Genomic DNA, 17390 nt, shown 5'->3' with positions numbered 1-17390 from the left:
AACAATATAACACATGGTGTTACAGGAAAAGTGCCAGCGTGATATTTTTCGGTAGATGTTTTCTGAAATGTTACATATAGAGAAACAGCAGATAGTGAAACGACAATTAAAAACAAATAATTTGACCCTGTTATCATTACCAATCTAAATGACAGTATTTATAATATAGTGACTTACATTGTCAGCATGGAAATCCATTTGAAATACCTATAATTTATCTGGTTTAAGCATTGACTTGAACATTTGAAATTGGATTTAAACTGAAAATCTTACAAAAAGAGAAATGCAATCTAAACATTCAGACATTCCCTATTTTCCTTATATTATTAAGCAGTTATCCTTCTCAATTAAGCTATTTTGATTTATATTTATGTAAATTATTTGGCTTTTCTTCATGAAAAACAATAATTTCCTTTTCCTTATCATGTAATAATCCTTTTTTACACTTTACAATATTTGCCAACATATACAGTCTTTGAAAGTCTAAGCTAGCAAAGCTACAGGGGGATCACTGACATGAACCCCCATGACAATGCATTAAGTACATTTGGGTGATGATGCTACTCATTAGCTGAACTACATCATTCAATGTCATAATTGTTGGGTACGCAAAGGAATACATTTTCCTTCAGTATTGGTCTTAAACTACCAAACCATAGGTTCTACTGTTGCAGTTCATACTGTAAACTATTTTCAGATAAACCAATGGAAAAGTTAGAAATGAGGATTCCTCAACATGAAATCAGAATCAGAATCAGAAATTGGCACCTGTGTGGCATACCTTGGGCCTTTTCCTCAACTCTAGTGTAGCTCCAGTTTACCTTTTTCAAAGGGAGAAAGAGAGACAGAGAGAGGGGGGGGATCAGCCCCCAGAATGTGTCTATTATCCTGCCACACCAATCAAACTGTTGTGTCAGTGCGTTGCCATTGTATAGTCATGGGTCCGTTTGCCACTGACCATGGCTGCCATATTGATGACTAGGTTAGTTTGGGGCTCTGAGGACAATGGTGCTCTGGAGCCTCCACAAAGCGCGAGTTTAATGCTTCCCTTTCAATGGCCCGCTCAGCTGCTGAGTGTGCAAGGCTGCTGGGCAAATGGAGTGGCGCAGGTCCAGGGGGCCTGGCCCTATAAAAGCATGGGCAGGTTACTCTCCCCTGACATTGATTACACTGCATCTGTCCCACCTCAGTACCGTCTGTAAGTATACCAACACACTACATCAGACTCAGCTATGGGAACTACTGGGGTGGAGCCTGACAGCCACCACGGTGCTATCCATATTGATCGATAGACAGCTATGGAAGCACTTTGAATGATTTACTAAGAAGTAAAACATGGAACCCACTTCATAATACGGATTTCAGGCTAAAATGGTTAACATTTCAGCTTTCGTTATAAGAAAAGACGGCAAGATGATGCCCTGTGCTTGTGTTTGGCCGGTAGACAAAATCTGTTATTAAACCATGTATATGGTTTGTTTTGATTTACCTTAAAAGCAAAGAAATTGGGCAGTTTGCTGTTGTGGCATTTGCTTCATTTAGAAGTAGTTCTGTTTGGGCATGTCTATAGTTCTTGATTGAATCTCTCTAGTAGAAACAGAGACAAATCTGTACTGTGGAGGAATGTAAAAATGATTAATGAGTGGAATTTATCAGAACTTGTGACACCTTTGGAAAGTGACCTTAACAGATATATCTTTTCAGAGTAAAAGGGTAGTAGAATATTCAAATAGAAAGGACTGTTGCAGCTTATTCTGACCTTTTTTTTTACATGATCTCCCGCTATTATTAATCAAGCTGAAAAACCAGGATGAGTTCAATTCTAACATCTGCTTATTGGGTAAAATTTCAGATTTATTTATTGTTTTAAGCAAAAAAACATCCACTTTACTTATTCTTGTTACCACTAACCCTACTACTACACTAATCTAGGACATGCAAGTATAGTGATTTTGACTGAAATCTATTGTTTTTTCTATTTCGGTCAAAGAGTAACCCCTAAGGGAGAAACAGCAACGATGAACACTCAACAGATGGAGCAAATGGGCCAGTTCAAGATCACAGTCTGGGAGGAGGAGAACTTCCAGGGCAAGCGCTGTGAGTTCATGCTGGAGTGCCAGAACATCATGGAGAGGGGCTTCAACAAGATCCGCTCCATTAAGGTGGAGAATGGACCGTAAGTCTGCGTTGTTGTTCTTTGCTTTCATCTACCAAGTTCTACATGTTTCATACATCATGGAAACCATTTCCCTTTCACCTTTTCTGGATGTTTTGTGTGTATGGTCAGTGTTTTGGCCAGTGTTTTCTTCAATAGGACAATAATAGGACCATTTGGTACATATTCTAAAATATATATGATGAGGGTGAATTCGAGTCAATGATATGCTAGAATATGGCTAGAAGTATGCCAAACTGTAATAATATTGAGTTAAATTTTCAATATCAGTAAGGTATTCTGTAATGTTCCTCAACAGTTTTATTAAATACACATAGCTGCTCATAAAAGAGTGTTTTCTCCCATTAAAAAATCTAATAGTATCACATTATTTACTTGCAATTCTAATTTATCCGCTTCAAAGAGCCTGCACATATGCCTCAAACACTCACTCTACTCAACAAGTAGAAAGAATAACAAAGAAACATAAATTACAGCCAATGATGTTATTGCATTGCTACTTGGCATGTATGGTTTGCATGTGTGTGCGCATGCATCCAAGTGTATCCCTGCTTTGATATGAGTTGGCTGTGTGCAGCTGCCGGCCCTGAGCCAGAATGGCTGACTGACTGGCGATCAGATAAAGAGCCCTGGGTGCAGCAGCAGTATTTAATGTTTGCTTTGTGCTCCCAGTGACAAAAGAAGCTGCATGGTGTATTCACCGCAGGCCGATCTACGGGCGTTGGACTCTGTTGTTTCATGAAAATGACAGTTTCAGTAATGTTGCACTCAAAATAATCTGCCTTTAGTGGTTCAGCACTGTTTTATTCCTAAATTCTATCAATTATTGTTTACTTACTGGTAATTTAAGCATTGTCTGCTCATTTAACCTCAGTATTTTTTTCATCTCCTTCTTGCCTCGGCTTTCTCTATTTCGCTTTCTCTCTGTCTAGCTGGGTGGGTTATGAGTACCCCGAGTTCCAGGGACAGCAGTTTATCCTGGAGAAGGGAGACTACCCTCGCTACGAGGCCTGGAGCGGAAACAGCAGCTACAGAACCGAGCACATGCTTTCCTTCAGACCCATCAAGTGCGCTGTAAGTTCTTCTTCTCTTTCGCTTTTATTAATCTATTAACTGCTATAGCTGGCTTACATCCCTGCTCTGTCTTCTTCTCTGCAGAACCACAGTGACAGCAAGGTGACCATGTACGAGTGTGAGGACTTCCAGGGCCGTAAGTTTGAGATGTGCGATGACTACCCCTCCCTACAGGCCATGGGCTGGTGCAGCAAGGAGGTGCCCTCCATCAAAGTCAACTCCGGAGCGTAAGTTACACATATTTGTTCAGTTTATTAGTAAAATTATATGTCTTCTGATTTTCCATCTAGCAGCATAACCTACGCCTAACACTCACCCATCCACTAAATGTCTATAAAAATGTTTGTTTAAACTATATTCCTCCTTTGATCTGACCTTGACTCAACCCTCCCCCTCTTCTCTCTCTGCAGCTGGGTTGCCTACCAGTTCCCTGGTTACCGTGGCTACCAGTACATCCTGGAGAGAGACAGACACCAAGGCGAGTACAGAAACTACAACGAGTACAGCACCCAGGCTCACACCAACCAGGTGCAGTCCATCCGTAGGATCCAGCACTAAGCCTTCACCCTGCCTGCCTAACCCAACCCGAAAAATAAAAACTTTCCCTGAGCCCCGTTCCTCGACTTGAACCCCGGACAGACTGCTGTCACAGAACAGTAGATGGATAAACTCTTTCTATCGCTCTGTGGCTCTGCATGTATGGATATCTAAGTCCTTTTTTTCTTCTACTATGCTAAACCATGTCCTTAAAATAGGAAATAAAGGCTTTTCTTCAAAACCAGAAACTGTTTGTCGACATTCCTTTTTCTTTTACCAATGATCACCATCATTTAATATAGATCAACATCTGATTGGCTAAATTGAGCTGTCAATCATTTTGCGCAGGTGCACGAGCACAATCAGAAACCCTTATTCTTTTAGCTTCATAGAGCTGGCTGCTTTGTATTTCTTTATTGCATTCTTTATATTTACATATTTAGCCTTTAGATAACAAAAGATTTGGTTCAAATCTCCCTGTTAGGTCTTAGGATGTGTTACATTTTTCTTGTGAGACTGTATTCTTATTTCGAATAAACAAGAACACAAGATCACATTGGTTTCTAATTTTTGTATTTGGACAGTTACAATTGCAATTTTCAAAAAAACAGCCAGTAAGCGAAGAGCTGAGAGAATAATAACAACAATAACAATATAGCAATAGAAAATATAACAATAAAAGATCTGGCTGGCCATCTGGAAACCATGCACTGTTTGCCAATCAAGGACATTCACATGTATTAGAATAAAACATTTAATATGAATAATCTCTTGAAAATATAATTAATTTCAATTCAAATCATTTTTCTTGCTTTGTCTATTTAGTCAAAGCCTTAACAACTGAAACAAAGCCAGATGCAGAGAGACAATAGTAACTGTACCTCAATGGAATGATAATGACACAGGCATCACAGCTCTTCTGTGCGGTTTTCAGTATTATTTAAGCAGTTTAAAAGAGGCCAGTTGAGGTCCTCTGAGAAACAATTAATAATGTTTCTTTTGTCATTGATGAAAAGTTAATGTATATTCTTGAACCCTTGAAAACATTTGAAAGTTTAGCAACATAAACCACCAACATCCTGAAACTTATTCATTTATGGTTGTGAAAACCTCTTCAACTTATTTAACAATGCGTTCCTGAGCCCATTACTTTTTTTCTGTGTCAAAAGGGACTTTTAATCTTTCCCCCTTGGCTCCAAAAACAATAAGGAGTGATATGAGTATGTTATTGTGCATTTTCTGCACAGTAATGCTAACTTTTTGTCTGGTTTTCCATAAACTGAGCCAGTGGAAGTATGTAGCTGTTAAAGAGAAGAGGCAACAGAACGGAGCCTTGGTCGGGTCATATTTCTTGTGATACATGCCCTCAAACGCAAGATATAAGATATCAAAACAGGTGTTTAGTGCCAACAAGTTGTTAAGTCAGGATTCACTTAATAATGGATGGCCTATAATTGTTTACAGATTGATCTTGGATATAAACAAACTAAACATCTCACCAATGAACAACTGTACATGTAGCTATAGCGATTGAGTCAATTAATTCACAAGGAAAAATATTCATAATTTTAGATAATAAATCAAGTAAAAAATAGGGTACTTTTCTTTAGACTTCTATACAACCGGACTTGTTTTCAAACTGTGGATTTGTCCCCTGCTGGCCATTTGAAAGAATACAGGTTCCAAGCAATTCCTCAATGGCTTCACTTTTAAGACATGGAGGTTGCCTGTTGGTTTTTACCTGACACAAACCCTATCACAGATCCTCCCAAATGTTTGGAAAGGGAAGGGTTAGTGGAGGGGTGTTCAGTTAGTTGATTTTATCTGATACTGACCTTAATTTAAAACATTATATATTTTTGGTAGAACATTTTTTTTACAAATAACAAAGCTGGTGATAGATAGTCAAGAGAATCAGTGAGTCAGATAATAATTTTCAAGCTGAAACTACTGAAACCCAACATCAGAAAAAGTCCTTCAGTATTCACCACAGCATACAGTACATGCACCAGAAATGATCATGAAGACTGATATCATTTCTGACATGAACTTTGATGAACATATTTTGTTATCCATTAATTTGCCCACTACAGCATTTCACACAACTACTCTCTTAAAAGTATTGTAGCTTAGCATTTGTTTGTTCTTTGTAATGTGGCACCATCATGTTTATCTTACAGTCACACGCCGGGATCCTGGAGTGTGTTTACCTTCACGCACACTCCTCCTGTTGGTCCAGGACGTGGGATTCCGTACACGCCCACAAGCCTGCACTGGCTCCCTGTCCCACACCCAAAAAACAGGATCTTTTAATAAATGTGTAACCATGCATACACACCTTTCTCAAATATACATTCCTCTGCAGACAGATTAAAGCAGCTTGCACTGTGGTTTAAAGAGGAGTGACACTTGAGCAGTGTAGTAAGATGCAAACTGCCTCGCAGTTTTTCGTAGCAAGGTAAGTTCAAGGCTTTACAGAGGAACGATTTGTATTCATGCTATGATTTAATGATATTTAACTGAAATTAATTACACTATTTTGTTACTATTGAATTATGTGTTCATCATGTTGAATGTTATTCAGTTTTTGTTTTTAATTTGTCACAAAATGATTAAAGGGGCCTCTGTATAGTTCACATTTTGGGCAACTAGTTTAATGGACTAAATAACTAATTCTTTCATAATGATTCATGTTGGTTAATGGGAATTATGCATGAGTAAGACGCTTTAATACATATATGCCTCAGTTTTACTTGCAGGCTACTGTAGTATAGTTACTATCAGACGCTGACTTTGCTCTTAACTTTTGACATATAGTTTACACTATTTACCCCAGATAAATAGGTAGCAACAACTGAATCTGTTAAAATAATAAAGAAATTAAAAACGGAACATGTGAATGCTTTTCTGATCTTTCTGCTAGGGAATTTCTTGCCTCATGCGGATCCCTGACCAGCCTATTTTTTAACCACTGCATCAGGGGATCCAGTCCAGCATTCAAGGCTTGTTTTAAGTTGCCTGCGACTCTTACTTGGACACAGGCAGCTAAAGCAAGTCTGGGATGCAGAGACACACCTACAGAGCCCAGCCCTGAGGATCTGCTGCCATGTGAAGAATGGAAATCCATCTCAAAGTCGAAGACGAATGGATATGAAAATATTCTAATCGCTAAGGAATTCTGCATTCTCCTCAGGAAATATATTCTCCCCCCAAAAATATTTTAGCACATATGTTACTGCTAAATTTCATAAATTAAAGGCCTCTATAGTTTGATGAAATCTGATTGGTAATGTTAACAGGGTCTTAAACGTGCATGCTGTATAATGTAGATAAATAAAACATTGAAATATATAGCCTACAGTATACCCTTTCTCCTATTCTGAGTGTGTTTGCATTTGTACTTTTCTGAGCTCAGTCGGGTGACACATAATAGAACAAACACTACAATAGATTATGAATTAGCAGACCGTTTACCTTTAGTTCAGTCAACAGAGGCCAAACATGCTTTTGAAAGGATAAAGTGAAGGGTTTCTGTAGGATACATGTAACGTGACTTTAATTTCAATGTCATATTTGTAGTTTTAAATAATTAAATGTATTCATCATAGAGTTTTTCATTTAAAATGATTTATTTGTTATATTTTACCTTTTTAAAACACTTTTCCAACAAAAAGCTTTAACAATCCTTTGCACAAATGCAGGTGAATTGGATTTTAGATTTGTGCAATAGCCCTGAAGAGCCTGTTTCTCTTCATTTCATGACACACAGTATAATATATTACATTTTTGACAAGACAAACTGAATGCAAAACCACAGAAGATCCCAGAGATGCACGTGTCAATGTGAAAGTGTTTCATTATTTTCTTTTCTGTACGTTTTTAAATGATTCTGTGGGTTTTTCCTCTGAATATCTGAAGAGAAAGAGGTATAATACGCAAAGAAATATTGCAGAATCAAACCACTGGATGTTCCATTATGAACACATCTTAAAACATATTCCACCTGTTTCATTGATGATGATTACCACCTTCATAAATTATATCAATTTCCTCTCACCATTTATAGGTGTTGCTTTTAAATGCCTAAAAGGTGCTTCAGAGCTTAATAGACATACAACGATCAGCAGATGTGTGTTGATCCTATGGGAAATGTATGCAAATTATTCAAATGAATTTATTCACAGTGTTTCAATAGCTTCAGGTTATCTGTCCTTAAGCTCAATGTTTGATTTATGTATTGTAATCTTAAGGATTTTACTTACCTTTATAAAAGGGTCCAAACAAGAAATTGGCCACTGTTCCTTATTTTGCTGCAGTTCAGGGCAGCATAGGGCAGGGCATCAAAGCCCATAAAGCTTCACACAGTCCACTGCCTCTGAAAAACACAAGAATTGGAAAAATATGAGCGTAAATGATAACGTCAGTGAGCATCAGAAGACATGGTTTTAAAGTTACAACCTCATTACCCTCAGATTGAGGCTGTATAACCTTAAACCCACAAACAGAAGGTCAGGGGGGGATGAATGTTCTTGCTTTCCCGTGTTCACTGGAGCGTGCTTTTTAAGGTAAATATTCTTTCCCCAACATGAAATAGGTCTTTGTTGTTTGCCAAGAGGTAAAGAGGCGGAAAAGTGAGGAGGATCTGAACTGGTTTCCATGTCAAACACTTCAATTCACCATAGAAACTCAGATCTTAACGCTGGAAACTTTATTAAACTGTGATGGTGGATTGATAAGGGCCCAATTTCTATCGGCCTCTTTTTATTGTGGGCACCAGGCGGGCTGACAGAGGTAAATTGCTCTTTTAATTAAAGCAATGCACCAGGGGAAATTGCTGTCTGAATATTGTCTCAGAGATGGGGGCCAGTGACAGTTGCCTGGAAACTTCAATCTGTCCACCCGCATTTATTCCAGATCTCAGCTATGAGATAAAGTTTAATAAAAATCTTTTCCTCCGCCACCAACGAAATGAAATCCAACCCATTCTGAACAACAGAACACAATGAGACCGGACTGCGGAGGAAACCTCATGTTCAACATGTATCTCTCAGGTTCGTCAGTCCCGAGAAGAATTATAGAAATAAGCGGTGATTCTTTAAATTCTGTTGGGTTTCGGTGTCCAGAGGCGGTGTGTTCCGTCTCCAGGGCAGAGCATTGTTCAGCCTTTTCAATCTGAAAGCCCGTCTGCTCTTTTGTCGGAAATCGGAAATCCTTTTTCCTGGACGCGTTTCCTGGCTTCTCCGAGAGGGGACCGCAAAGACGACAAGCTTCTTGCATTAGACTGCGACTGGAGCAGGACACAATTACGATTTTAATCAATGTTACCTTGAGTAGAGATTTTGCCATTTTTAACTTTTGAATTTAGTTTGAATTGTACGCACCGGTCTGGTCATTTTTAACAGGATATTTTGGCAATCTTACAACAGATATTATTTTAATGGCAATAGATGAAAATACAGAAGTTCATTTTTTTTCATTCACCTTGTTTTCCTTGTCCTACATTTTTTTTGTTGCATATAGATATCAAATTTAAATTTAGAACAACCTGGACCTGAAACTAAATTTCAAACCAAACACAGCAAGATTAGATTATGATAGTATCCCAAATGGCTTTTTAAGATGAATTATTTACACAACATATGAAATAGATGAAAGAGAGTTTGTGATGCTCACAATGTGTCTGTTTTGATTTCAGATCCAACAGAAAATCTGTTGAAGGAAAGCAAAGGAACATCCTGGGGTCCAATAAACACAGGAGTACAGAAAGGTAAGAGAATTAAATAAATGGCCTGCCGGGACACACGGGTGCAGCTATTTAATATCAAAACGCTTTCAATTCTCCAAAAACATATTCAAAAAATATTGATTTAAGAAAATGAAATGCGTTAATAGCTGTTGGGCAGTTATGGAAGCTAAAATCTACAGAGGCTGAGGTATATCTTATAGCGATGTTTGTGAAGCTGATGAAGAAGTCTCCGGAGACACCAGCTTGTATAATAAGGTTTATTATAACAGCATAGTATCATACACCAACACGGGCAATGCAGTTATGGAAGCTAAACTCTACAGAGGCCAAAGTGTATTTTCTGGCTTTAGCATTAAACGTTATATATTTTTTTTTAAAAATATATATCATATGAAAACTGAACATAAATTAAGAAAACATATTTAATTTTCATATTTTATTTATCAACATTAAAACGGTGTTGAAGGCTGGTGTACTTTTTCATCCTTTTATGGCTCTAGTTGGTAAATAATCGATCGGAACACCGCCTGTCTTCTTCATGCTTCCAGTTTGAAGCTGCATAATGTTTTTCGGTCACAGATAATGTAATAATTTTCAGTTAATAATTTTCAATTAATGAAGAAATTGGTGTTACTCCATAACAGTGTTTGTACCCCAAGATGACCTAATTTGTAACACCTCCATATTAACACTGAAATCAGAATATTTAAAAAAAAAAGAAGCTTCAAATAAAAAAAAAATCAACATACAGCAAAATTCGACTGTACACAGATTATCACTTATTTAATTATACTGTGATGTAGTGCTTATAGACTTAAACGGGCATTATCACCTCTCAAAAGAATACGTGCACATGCCGAAATTAAGCATTCTGTTACATTTTTTAATCGAAAATAAAAATACGCTTGAAAATATTTTTTAAATGTAAAGGGTTTCTTGACTATCACTTATCCTGCATTATATTTAAAATGAGTAGTTAATCAATTCAATAATACTATGTTCAAAATGTCTTGGAAGATACAATTTAAATATAGCATATATGCTACGCTACATCGGGAAAAAATAGCCTGCAGAGGTTGTTTCGAAGTATTCCATTTCATGAATGAATTAACAATATAACAGTTTGATGTAGTTTTAATCCAATGCATATGTTTAAACATGAATGCTCATATTTATCTATGGATAATGTGCTGCTGATTTTTTAGAAATTGATGACAATAATATTATTTGATAAAAGGCCAAATGTTAACTGCCTCAAAACGTTTTGCACAGACTTCCCCAGCAATATGCATTATTTGTGTATTTTATTTTTGTAATGATTTATGAATTGTTTTCATTTATATTCTTCAACATCAAGTCAATGGTGATCTCCTTGCCTCTCTTGTCCAGGCAGCGGGCAGATCCAGCTGTGGCAGTTCCTGTTGGAGCTCCTCTCGGACAGCACCAACATGTCGTGCATCGCCTGGGAGGGCACCAACGGAGAATTCAAGCTCATCGACCCGGACGAGGTGGCTCGGCGCTGGGGGGAGCGCAAGAGCAAACCCAACATGAACTACGACAAGCTGAGCAGGGCGCTGCGCTACTACTATGACAAGAACATCATGACCAAAGTGCACGGAAAGCGCTACGCCTACAAGTTCGATTTCCACGGCTTGGCGCAGGTGTGCCAGCCGTCCACAACGGAGCAGGCCATCTACAAGTTTCAAGGGAACTTCTCCCCGATGTCCTTCGCCGGGATCTCCAAACTGAACCTCGTGGCTCCCGGCGTGGGGCCCTCAGGTTTCTCCTACTGGGCCGGATCCCCGCCTTCAGCTCTGTACCACAGCCACAACCTCCAGCCTCCGGGGGCCTTTGGCACGGTGTCTCCATCCCACATCAGCTGCGTCAACAACATCAACAGCCTGGCCAACATCAATAACCATTACAACTGACTCCTAATGAATCTTTTAGACAACCTGATTATGTATAGACACCGCTGGTAATACAGCAAGGAACGAAGACAGGCACAAAGGTTTTGGTAATTTGCAAATATTGGATTAATTTGGATTGTCTCAGCAGCATGCTGCATTCACACGTGTACTTATATAATTGCAGCATGTAAATGCTGCTGCAACAACGGTTTTATGTAAGAACGTTTAAAAACGCGTACATAAAAAAAATAAAACGTATTGGTTCTACTGTAAAATCAAGACTTTACTTTTTTCCAGTAGCAATTCAAATGATTAAAAATATCAAGGACCACCAATGAAATTACGCACAGTGGTTTGAAACTTTTAAGCGCTGTGTTTTAGGACAATAATTACATCTTAAGCCATAAACTCCCCCTTTATGATTTCCCAATTTCCCTCACAATGAACAAACGCTTTCATATACTTATATTGGAAAGCGTTTTTCGAAATGAACTAAAGATTGAGCATTAACAAAAAAAAAAAAAAGTGCTTGATTTAATATTTATGTTTATTACCGATCAGTTCTTGCCTGTTCCTTTGCTGTCTCTCATCCTTGCTTCGTGGGTCATGTGGTTGTTTTTACATAAAGGTAAGTGTTTTTACATACATTTGGCAGCAAATCACTTCTTATTATTGTCTCTCGGCGCCATCTTGTGGCTTTAGAATGACCAAATGCCTGTCTTTTAGTAAATATCACCTCTGTAAAATATTTCACTTGGATCTGTTAAGAAATCAGATTACACATAGCCATGTTAGAAAATTAAACGTATCCCACTTGCAATAACACATAAATACAGTGTAGAGGTATAGGGTTGAATTTAGTCTGAAGTAGTCTCAGCCGTGAATAGTAACAGAAACTGTGAATTCATGAACCTCTCATACTGTTTGTAGAGACAAGCTCAGGCTGTTTACTGCTTAGTGATTCTGGAATGAATTGCATTTCATTCATTCACGCAGCTTCCAAAGTGAAGTAGCTGTACGAATAACTAATGAAGTAGATAAAAACAGTCTGTTGTAAATAAATCTATTTGTCAATATGTTGGAATTGTGTGTTGCTGCCATTTTTTGTTTGAGCGCAAACACGAGTGTGCCACTCAATATTTGTGTGTTAACATGGCACATTACCTTTCATGTTCACACTACATATTAGAATTATTTTTAAGGTATTTTTAAATTATGATTTTTATGGAAATAGTTATTTGACAAGATTAGAAACCACATAAGTGTTGTACTCATGGTGAAAAGTATGCTGTGTTGGGTGAAGCAAGCTTGTTGGGAAGGAGCCAAACTAGCTTTTCAGAGGAAAGAAAATTGCATTGCCACAGTGACATTTTGACTTCTCACCTGAGGATAAGAGAATGAAAAATGGTTGTTTAGGTATCCACAGGCCTTCCCTTTACTGACAGGCCCACTTTATTCCAATTCCATACAGTTTGGGGCAAAAACCATGCGTAGAGTATACATGTGTTATTTAGGGCTTATCTAAAGGTGGTTTCTGCACAATGGGTTTCCTATACAGTCTTGGAAATGGCTACCACTTGTATGGACCACATGGGCCCACTTGAATGTATGTATAATAATGTTCGCCAACACAGCCATTTCATTGTAGAGCCTTTTCTGAAACTGCACCTCACTGTAAACAAATACCTGTTGGGACCTCTACGATAATCACAGAATCATTCATCATTCAATCATCCGAGCTCAGACAGAGTTGGAGAAAAGGACATATTGAAGTTGCTCTGAATGATAATCATTAGGGTGCCTGTGCACTGACAGCATTGGGGTAACGGACCTTTTGAAATAGCATGATGCTGCTTGATGGCCTTAGCATGCTTACATCCTGTAAATTCTTTGAACACTTGTCAGGACTGGTGAAAAATTAAGATTATTAACAATTATCAGTGCAAGCAAAATCGCTCTATAGTCCACCCTCCCTACAAATGACCAGCCCCACGTTGTGCTTTTACCCACAAGTCTGACATAGGCATATGTAACATGGTGAGATGCACAAAAAAGTGTCTTGGGGGCACGTCAAAAACCCAACAGGAAGTCGGCCATTTTACATTTTATGTGCAAGACATGGATTTAGATGGATTATTCATATATTTCCGAAACCTGGTATGATACGTTTTAGGAAGTGGGGGAAGCTACATTTAGAAAGTGTCTGCATTAAAAGGCTTTGGTGTCGTGGCGCGAAAAAAAAAACGTGTTACTCGCCTCTGCATAGACCAAACTTTCCAAAACTTCACATGTTTAATGAGGGTCCCGCCCTGAAAACACAAGGAGGCCCATCTTCAACCGAAGTCATAGCACATGTTGTGGCCACAGGAAGTTATTGCTCAGCATGTTAATCAGATCGCCTTCATATTTAATCTGTTTAATGTCAAGCCCTCCACTTTGCAAGACGCTGAACCTTGTATTGTTTCGTTGAAGGCCCTTGCCATGGCAACGCACTGTTTGCCATGAAAAAGGAGTTTGTTTTGGGCTTAAGGATGCATGTAGACACACCCGTATTTTTGTTTCGGTGTGGCAAAATGGCTCAATTTCACACCTATACTTTTACAGGTGAATTATGAATCATAGTCACAGCGCCATCTGCTGCTAACACGAAGTCTGCTCTAAATAATAAACATTGTAAAATGTATATGAAAAAGTGTAGTCTACACATGATGGACTGGGACAAAAACGTTTTTTTATGTACAGGTTCTACATAGTGTTACATAGTGGCAGAAATGTGGTGGGAACCTTATCTAAGAAAAAAAAAAACTTTTTAGATAAGGGTTCCTTATGTAAATATTGGTTTCAGACCTAAGGCTGCGAGCCTTTTATAAAAAATAAGCTTTATTTATAATGTCGGACATTTATCTCAAAAGTTATTTCCGGACATGGGGGGGGGACCCAAATAAAAAATAAAACAAAATAGTTGGGAACATAAGGGGGAACCCTTAGCTAAAGAGTTAATTTTTGATATAAGTGGGAACCCTTATCTTAAAGTTACTTCCACACATAAGGGGGGGACCCTTTTCTAAAAATGTGACCTTTTATATGAATGGCGACCTCTATCTAAAAAGTTAGTCCAGGACATAGACAACACTTATCTAATTAAATTATCTACAAATGTAACTTTTTATATTAGGACAAAATGTGTTCCAAAAATAAGGGCGGACCCTCAGCTAGAAAGTTATTTCCGGCAAAAGGGAGGACTCTTACATAAAAAAGAGGTGGATTGTAAGAGTTCAGCTCTTCGTGTGTACCTATGTAACAGAGTTTAGGGATTCATCTTTTCTTGCCCTAGCACAAAATTGAGATTTCATGAACAGTTAGGCCAAACTCTGTTAGGCCAAACTCTGTTTTTAAAAGCATGGTTTTCTGCTGCTGATGTGACAACAGGCATCGTCCCACACGGGGGCGCCAATACTCTGCCAACATCAGAACATGGTTTACATAACCAGGTGATAACACAGTTAGTCTAATACAGCTAAAGGAAGCATCTGCAAACATCAACAACAGATTTACAACAAAGAAAATCTTACGAGAGGAAGTAGTTCTCGAATGGAAACAGAAGTTTCATTCCCATTGCAACCAGTGATTCTTGAGAAGTGGGACAAAACATGTCCGTGACATAAATCACAGTTTTTTGGCTAAAATATCCAATACATATACTTAAAAATGAACCCAAACACTAAACAAGACAAGGGTAGCACAACAAATTATGTTTTGAAGTTGTCTAACATTTTGTTTTCATTTTAAATGATATGATATGTGACCAGTGCTAGAAAAACCCATGTCCGGAAGCAGGTCTCACCACACTTTAATTCTTTAAAAAGTCCAAAAAGTTATATAAAATTGAACTTTATTAATATTATGTGCAAATAAAGTAGTATTTATTTCACTAACATTAAAGAAAATTAAATTTAAAATGTTTTTAATGTACTTTCTGGTCAATTGAAAATGTGTCCGAAGTTTTCGTCAACACCGTCAGACATTTTTAAATTGGGGGAAAAATCAGGAATAATTTAGGGCAGCTATAAGTCAAAGGACCCCTTTCCCTCCTTCTTGGTCTTGCTGGCGCCACAAGAAAACTTGAGCACTGGTAAGTTTTTTAAAATACTTTATATTTCATATCTTTTTACTAATGCGCACATGTCACAACCATAGAGTATCAACTCCAAAGTGTCTAAAAAGTCAAACATCTGTTTAAAAGTTTCTGCAATATAGTTTTGATTTATATAGATTGGTAGGACCATAACCAACATGTGAAAAACAAAATGGCTCCTGTGAGAATCATGCATGATATAAGAAGAAATGTGCTATTTTGTCAACACCATCAGACGTCAACACCGTCATAATTTGTGTCTGACGGTGTTGACACTTTCTCTGATGGTGTTGACAAAAGCCATTTTAGTGTCCAATTCAAGCATTTCAATGTAATTTATACCAATATCCTATGCATTTTTACCATTATTGCAGTTTCATGTATCCCATTCAAACTAGTTGTGATGTACCGTAGCCTACTGTTACCGCCAACCTGATATTATGAAGTGTCCCATGCTTATCCATAACAAAGAACTGACTGTAGAATGGTATGCATTTCAGACTTGAATGGCTAGACAGAAGTTGTCAGTGGAGAAGCGAAGGAAAAGGAACAGAGATTACCAAAAGAGAAGGAGAGAAAAACTTAATAGCCAGCCTGAGTTGAAGGAGGAGTTCCTGACAAAGGAGAGGGAAAGATGGAGTAACAGGGTGAAGGAGGGCAAAATTAAAAAGATCGATGATTTGGATGTGAGAAAAAAGAGCGTAGGAGAAAGTTTTGGAGACAGGCACAGATACAATCAAGGAAGCAAAGAAAAAGAGCAGAGGAAATCCAGCAAGTTTTAGGTTCTCCGCCACATAGTCCCTTAGACAACAGCGTTGAGGAGCAAAGGAGCAACAGACAACTGCATGCTGGCTTGAGGGAGAGAGCTAAAACTAGAAAAAGACATTCCAGAGAGACTGCAGCATTGACAGACAAACTTGAGAAGTTGGCAAAAAAAGCTGACAAGCTAAGAAAGCGTCTTAAACGCAGAGAGCACACTCATAAGAATACACATGATTCGCCTCGGACACAGACCGAGAAGATGCTTGAAGGGAGTAGAATCAGAAATCCTTCAATTAAAAAGTCATTGCTCTTCCACCATGCAATGACTGCTGAGCTGAGAAGAAATGCTCCTCACATTCAAAAAAGATGCAAATTTGTATCACAGCGTCCACAACTGGCTTTGTCTGGCAGAATCCTCAAGAAATATCGACTGATACATCGCATTCATGAATTTGGCTTGTCATACAAAACACTGAGAGAAAGGTCACTCTCCCAAAGGAAGCCTACATTCCTTCAGACCGTCTCCCGAAAGGTCCAAATGTTTTTTGAGAACAGTTCAAGGATAACTACAGACAGACAAGACACAATCACTAGGAACAAAGTAAAGCGTCAAAGGATGATTCTGTCCGACACATTGCTAAACCTTCACACTACATTTCTCCACCAACACCAAGATATTCGGCTAAGTTATTCATCTTTTTGTGCATTGCGCCCATTTTACATCACACCACCAAGAGCCTCTGATAGAAAGACATGTCAATGTCAGTATCATGAGAATGCAAAGATGATGCTTGAGGTCTTGAAGTTCCACAATGCTGTGTCAACAATTAGGCTTGAAGAGAGTTTCAACCTTGTGTGTTGTTCTCCAACAAGTGAGTCATGTCTTTTGCGCACCTGCTCTCGGTGCCAAAAAAACAATGTAGGCTACAATTAGGGGAAACGCAAGTGGAGTGGGAACAGTGGACACGCATTGAAGATCGAACCGAAGAAGGCGTTCACTTCAACACGAAACTTGTAAAACACACTGGTACTCTGTCTGAGCTTATGATT

The 17390-nt window shown here is 38.3% G+C and overlaps 2 protein-coding genes across 3 annotated transcripts; both read left to right on the top strand.

Moving 5' to 3' along the window:
• The first annotated feature begins 992 nt into the window (after positions 1-992).
• LOC134866944 (beta-crystallin A2-like) lies at positions 993-4035 on the top strand. The gene is made up of 5 exons (XM_063887173.1): positions 993-1198; positions 1991-2176; positions 3109-3250; positions 3335-3477; positions 3661-4035. The coding sequence occupies exons 1-5, from the start codon at positions 1041-1043 to the stop codon at positions 3806-3808; spliced, it is 777 nt and encodes a 258-aa protein (XP_063743243.1). The 5' UTR covers positions 993-1040; the 3' UTR covers positions 3809-4035.
• Positions 4036-6112: 2077 nt separating this feature from the next.
• On the top strand, positions 6113-12527 carry fev (FEV transcription factor, ETS family member). 2 transcript variants are annotated; one of them, XM_063888186.1, is made up of 4 exons: positions 6113-6245; positions 6768-8838; positions 9483-9554; positions 10923-12527. In XM_063888186.1, exons 2-4 carry the CDS (start codon positions 8790-8792, stop codon positions 11462-11464), a joined length of 663 nt encoding a protein of 220 aa, XP_063744256.1. In that variant the 5' UTR covers positions 6113-6245; positions 6768-8789; the 3' UTR covers positions 11465-12527. The 2 variants fall into 2 exon arrangements, with proteins under 2 accessions (XP_063744256.1, XP_063744255.1); XM_063888185.1 differs by having other exon boundaries at positions 6121-6245; positions 6711-8838.
• The last annotated feature ends 4863 nt before the right edge of the window (positions 12528-17390 follow it).

Source organism: Eleginops maclovinus, chromosome 7 (genome assembly GCF_036324505.1).
Source record: "Eleginops maclovinus isolate JMC-PN-2008 ecotype Puerto Natales chromosome 7, JC_Emac_rtc_rv5, whole genome shotgun sequence".
In the NCBI taxonomy this organism is placed as follows: Eukaryota; Metazoa; Chordata; class Actinopteri; order Perciformes; family Eleginopidae; genus Eleginops; species Eleginops maclovinus.
This window is presented reverse-complemented; position numbering and strand designations above follow the sequence as displayed.

Excerpts from the sequence above, each read along its gene's own strand:
- fev (XM_063888186.1), top strand. The coding sequence starts at position 8,790 with ATGAGACCGGACTGCGGAGGAAACCTCATGTTCAACATGTATCTCTCA. Across the intron at positions 8,839-9,482 it reads GTTCAACATGTATCTCTCAG|ATCCAACAGAAAATCTGTTG; the intron begins GTTCGTCAGTCC and ends TTTTGATTTCAG. Across the intron at positions 9,555-10,922 it reads AAACACAGGAGTACAGAAAG|GCAGCGGGCAGATCCAGCTG; the intron begins GTAAGAGAATTA and ends TCTCTTGTCCAG.
- LOC134866944 (XM_063887173.1), top strand. The coding sequence starts at position 1,041 with ATGCTTCCCTTTCAATGGCCCGCTCAGCTGCTGAGTGTGCAAGGCTGC. Across the intron at positions 1,199-1,990 it reads GTCCCACCTCAGTACCGTCT|AGTAACCCCTAAGGGAGAAA; the intron begins GTAAGTATACCA and ends TTTCGGTCAAAG. Across the intron at positions 3,478-3,660 it reads ATCAAAGTCAACTCCGGAGC|CTGGGTTGCCTACCAGTTCC; the intron begins GTAAGTTACACA and ends CTCTCTCTGCAG.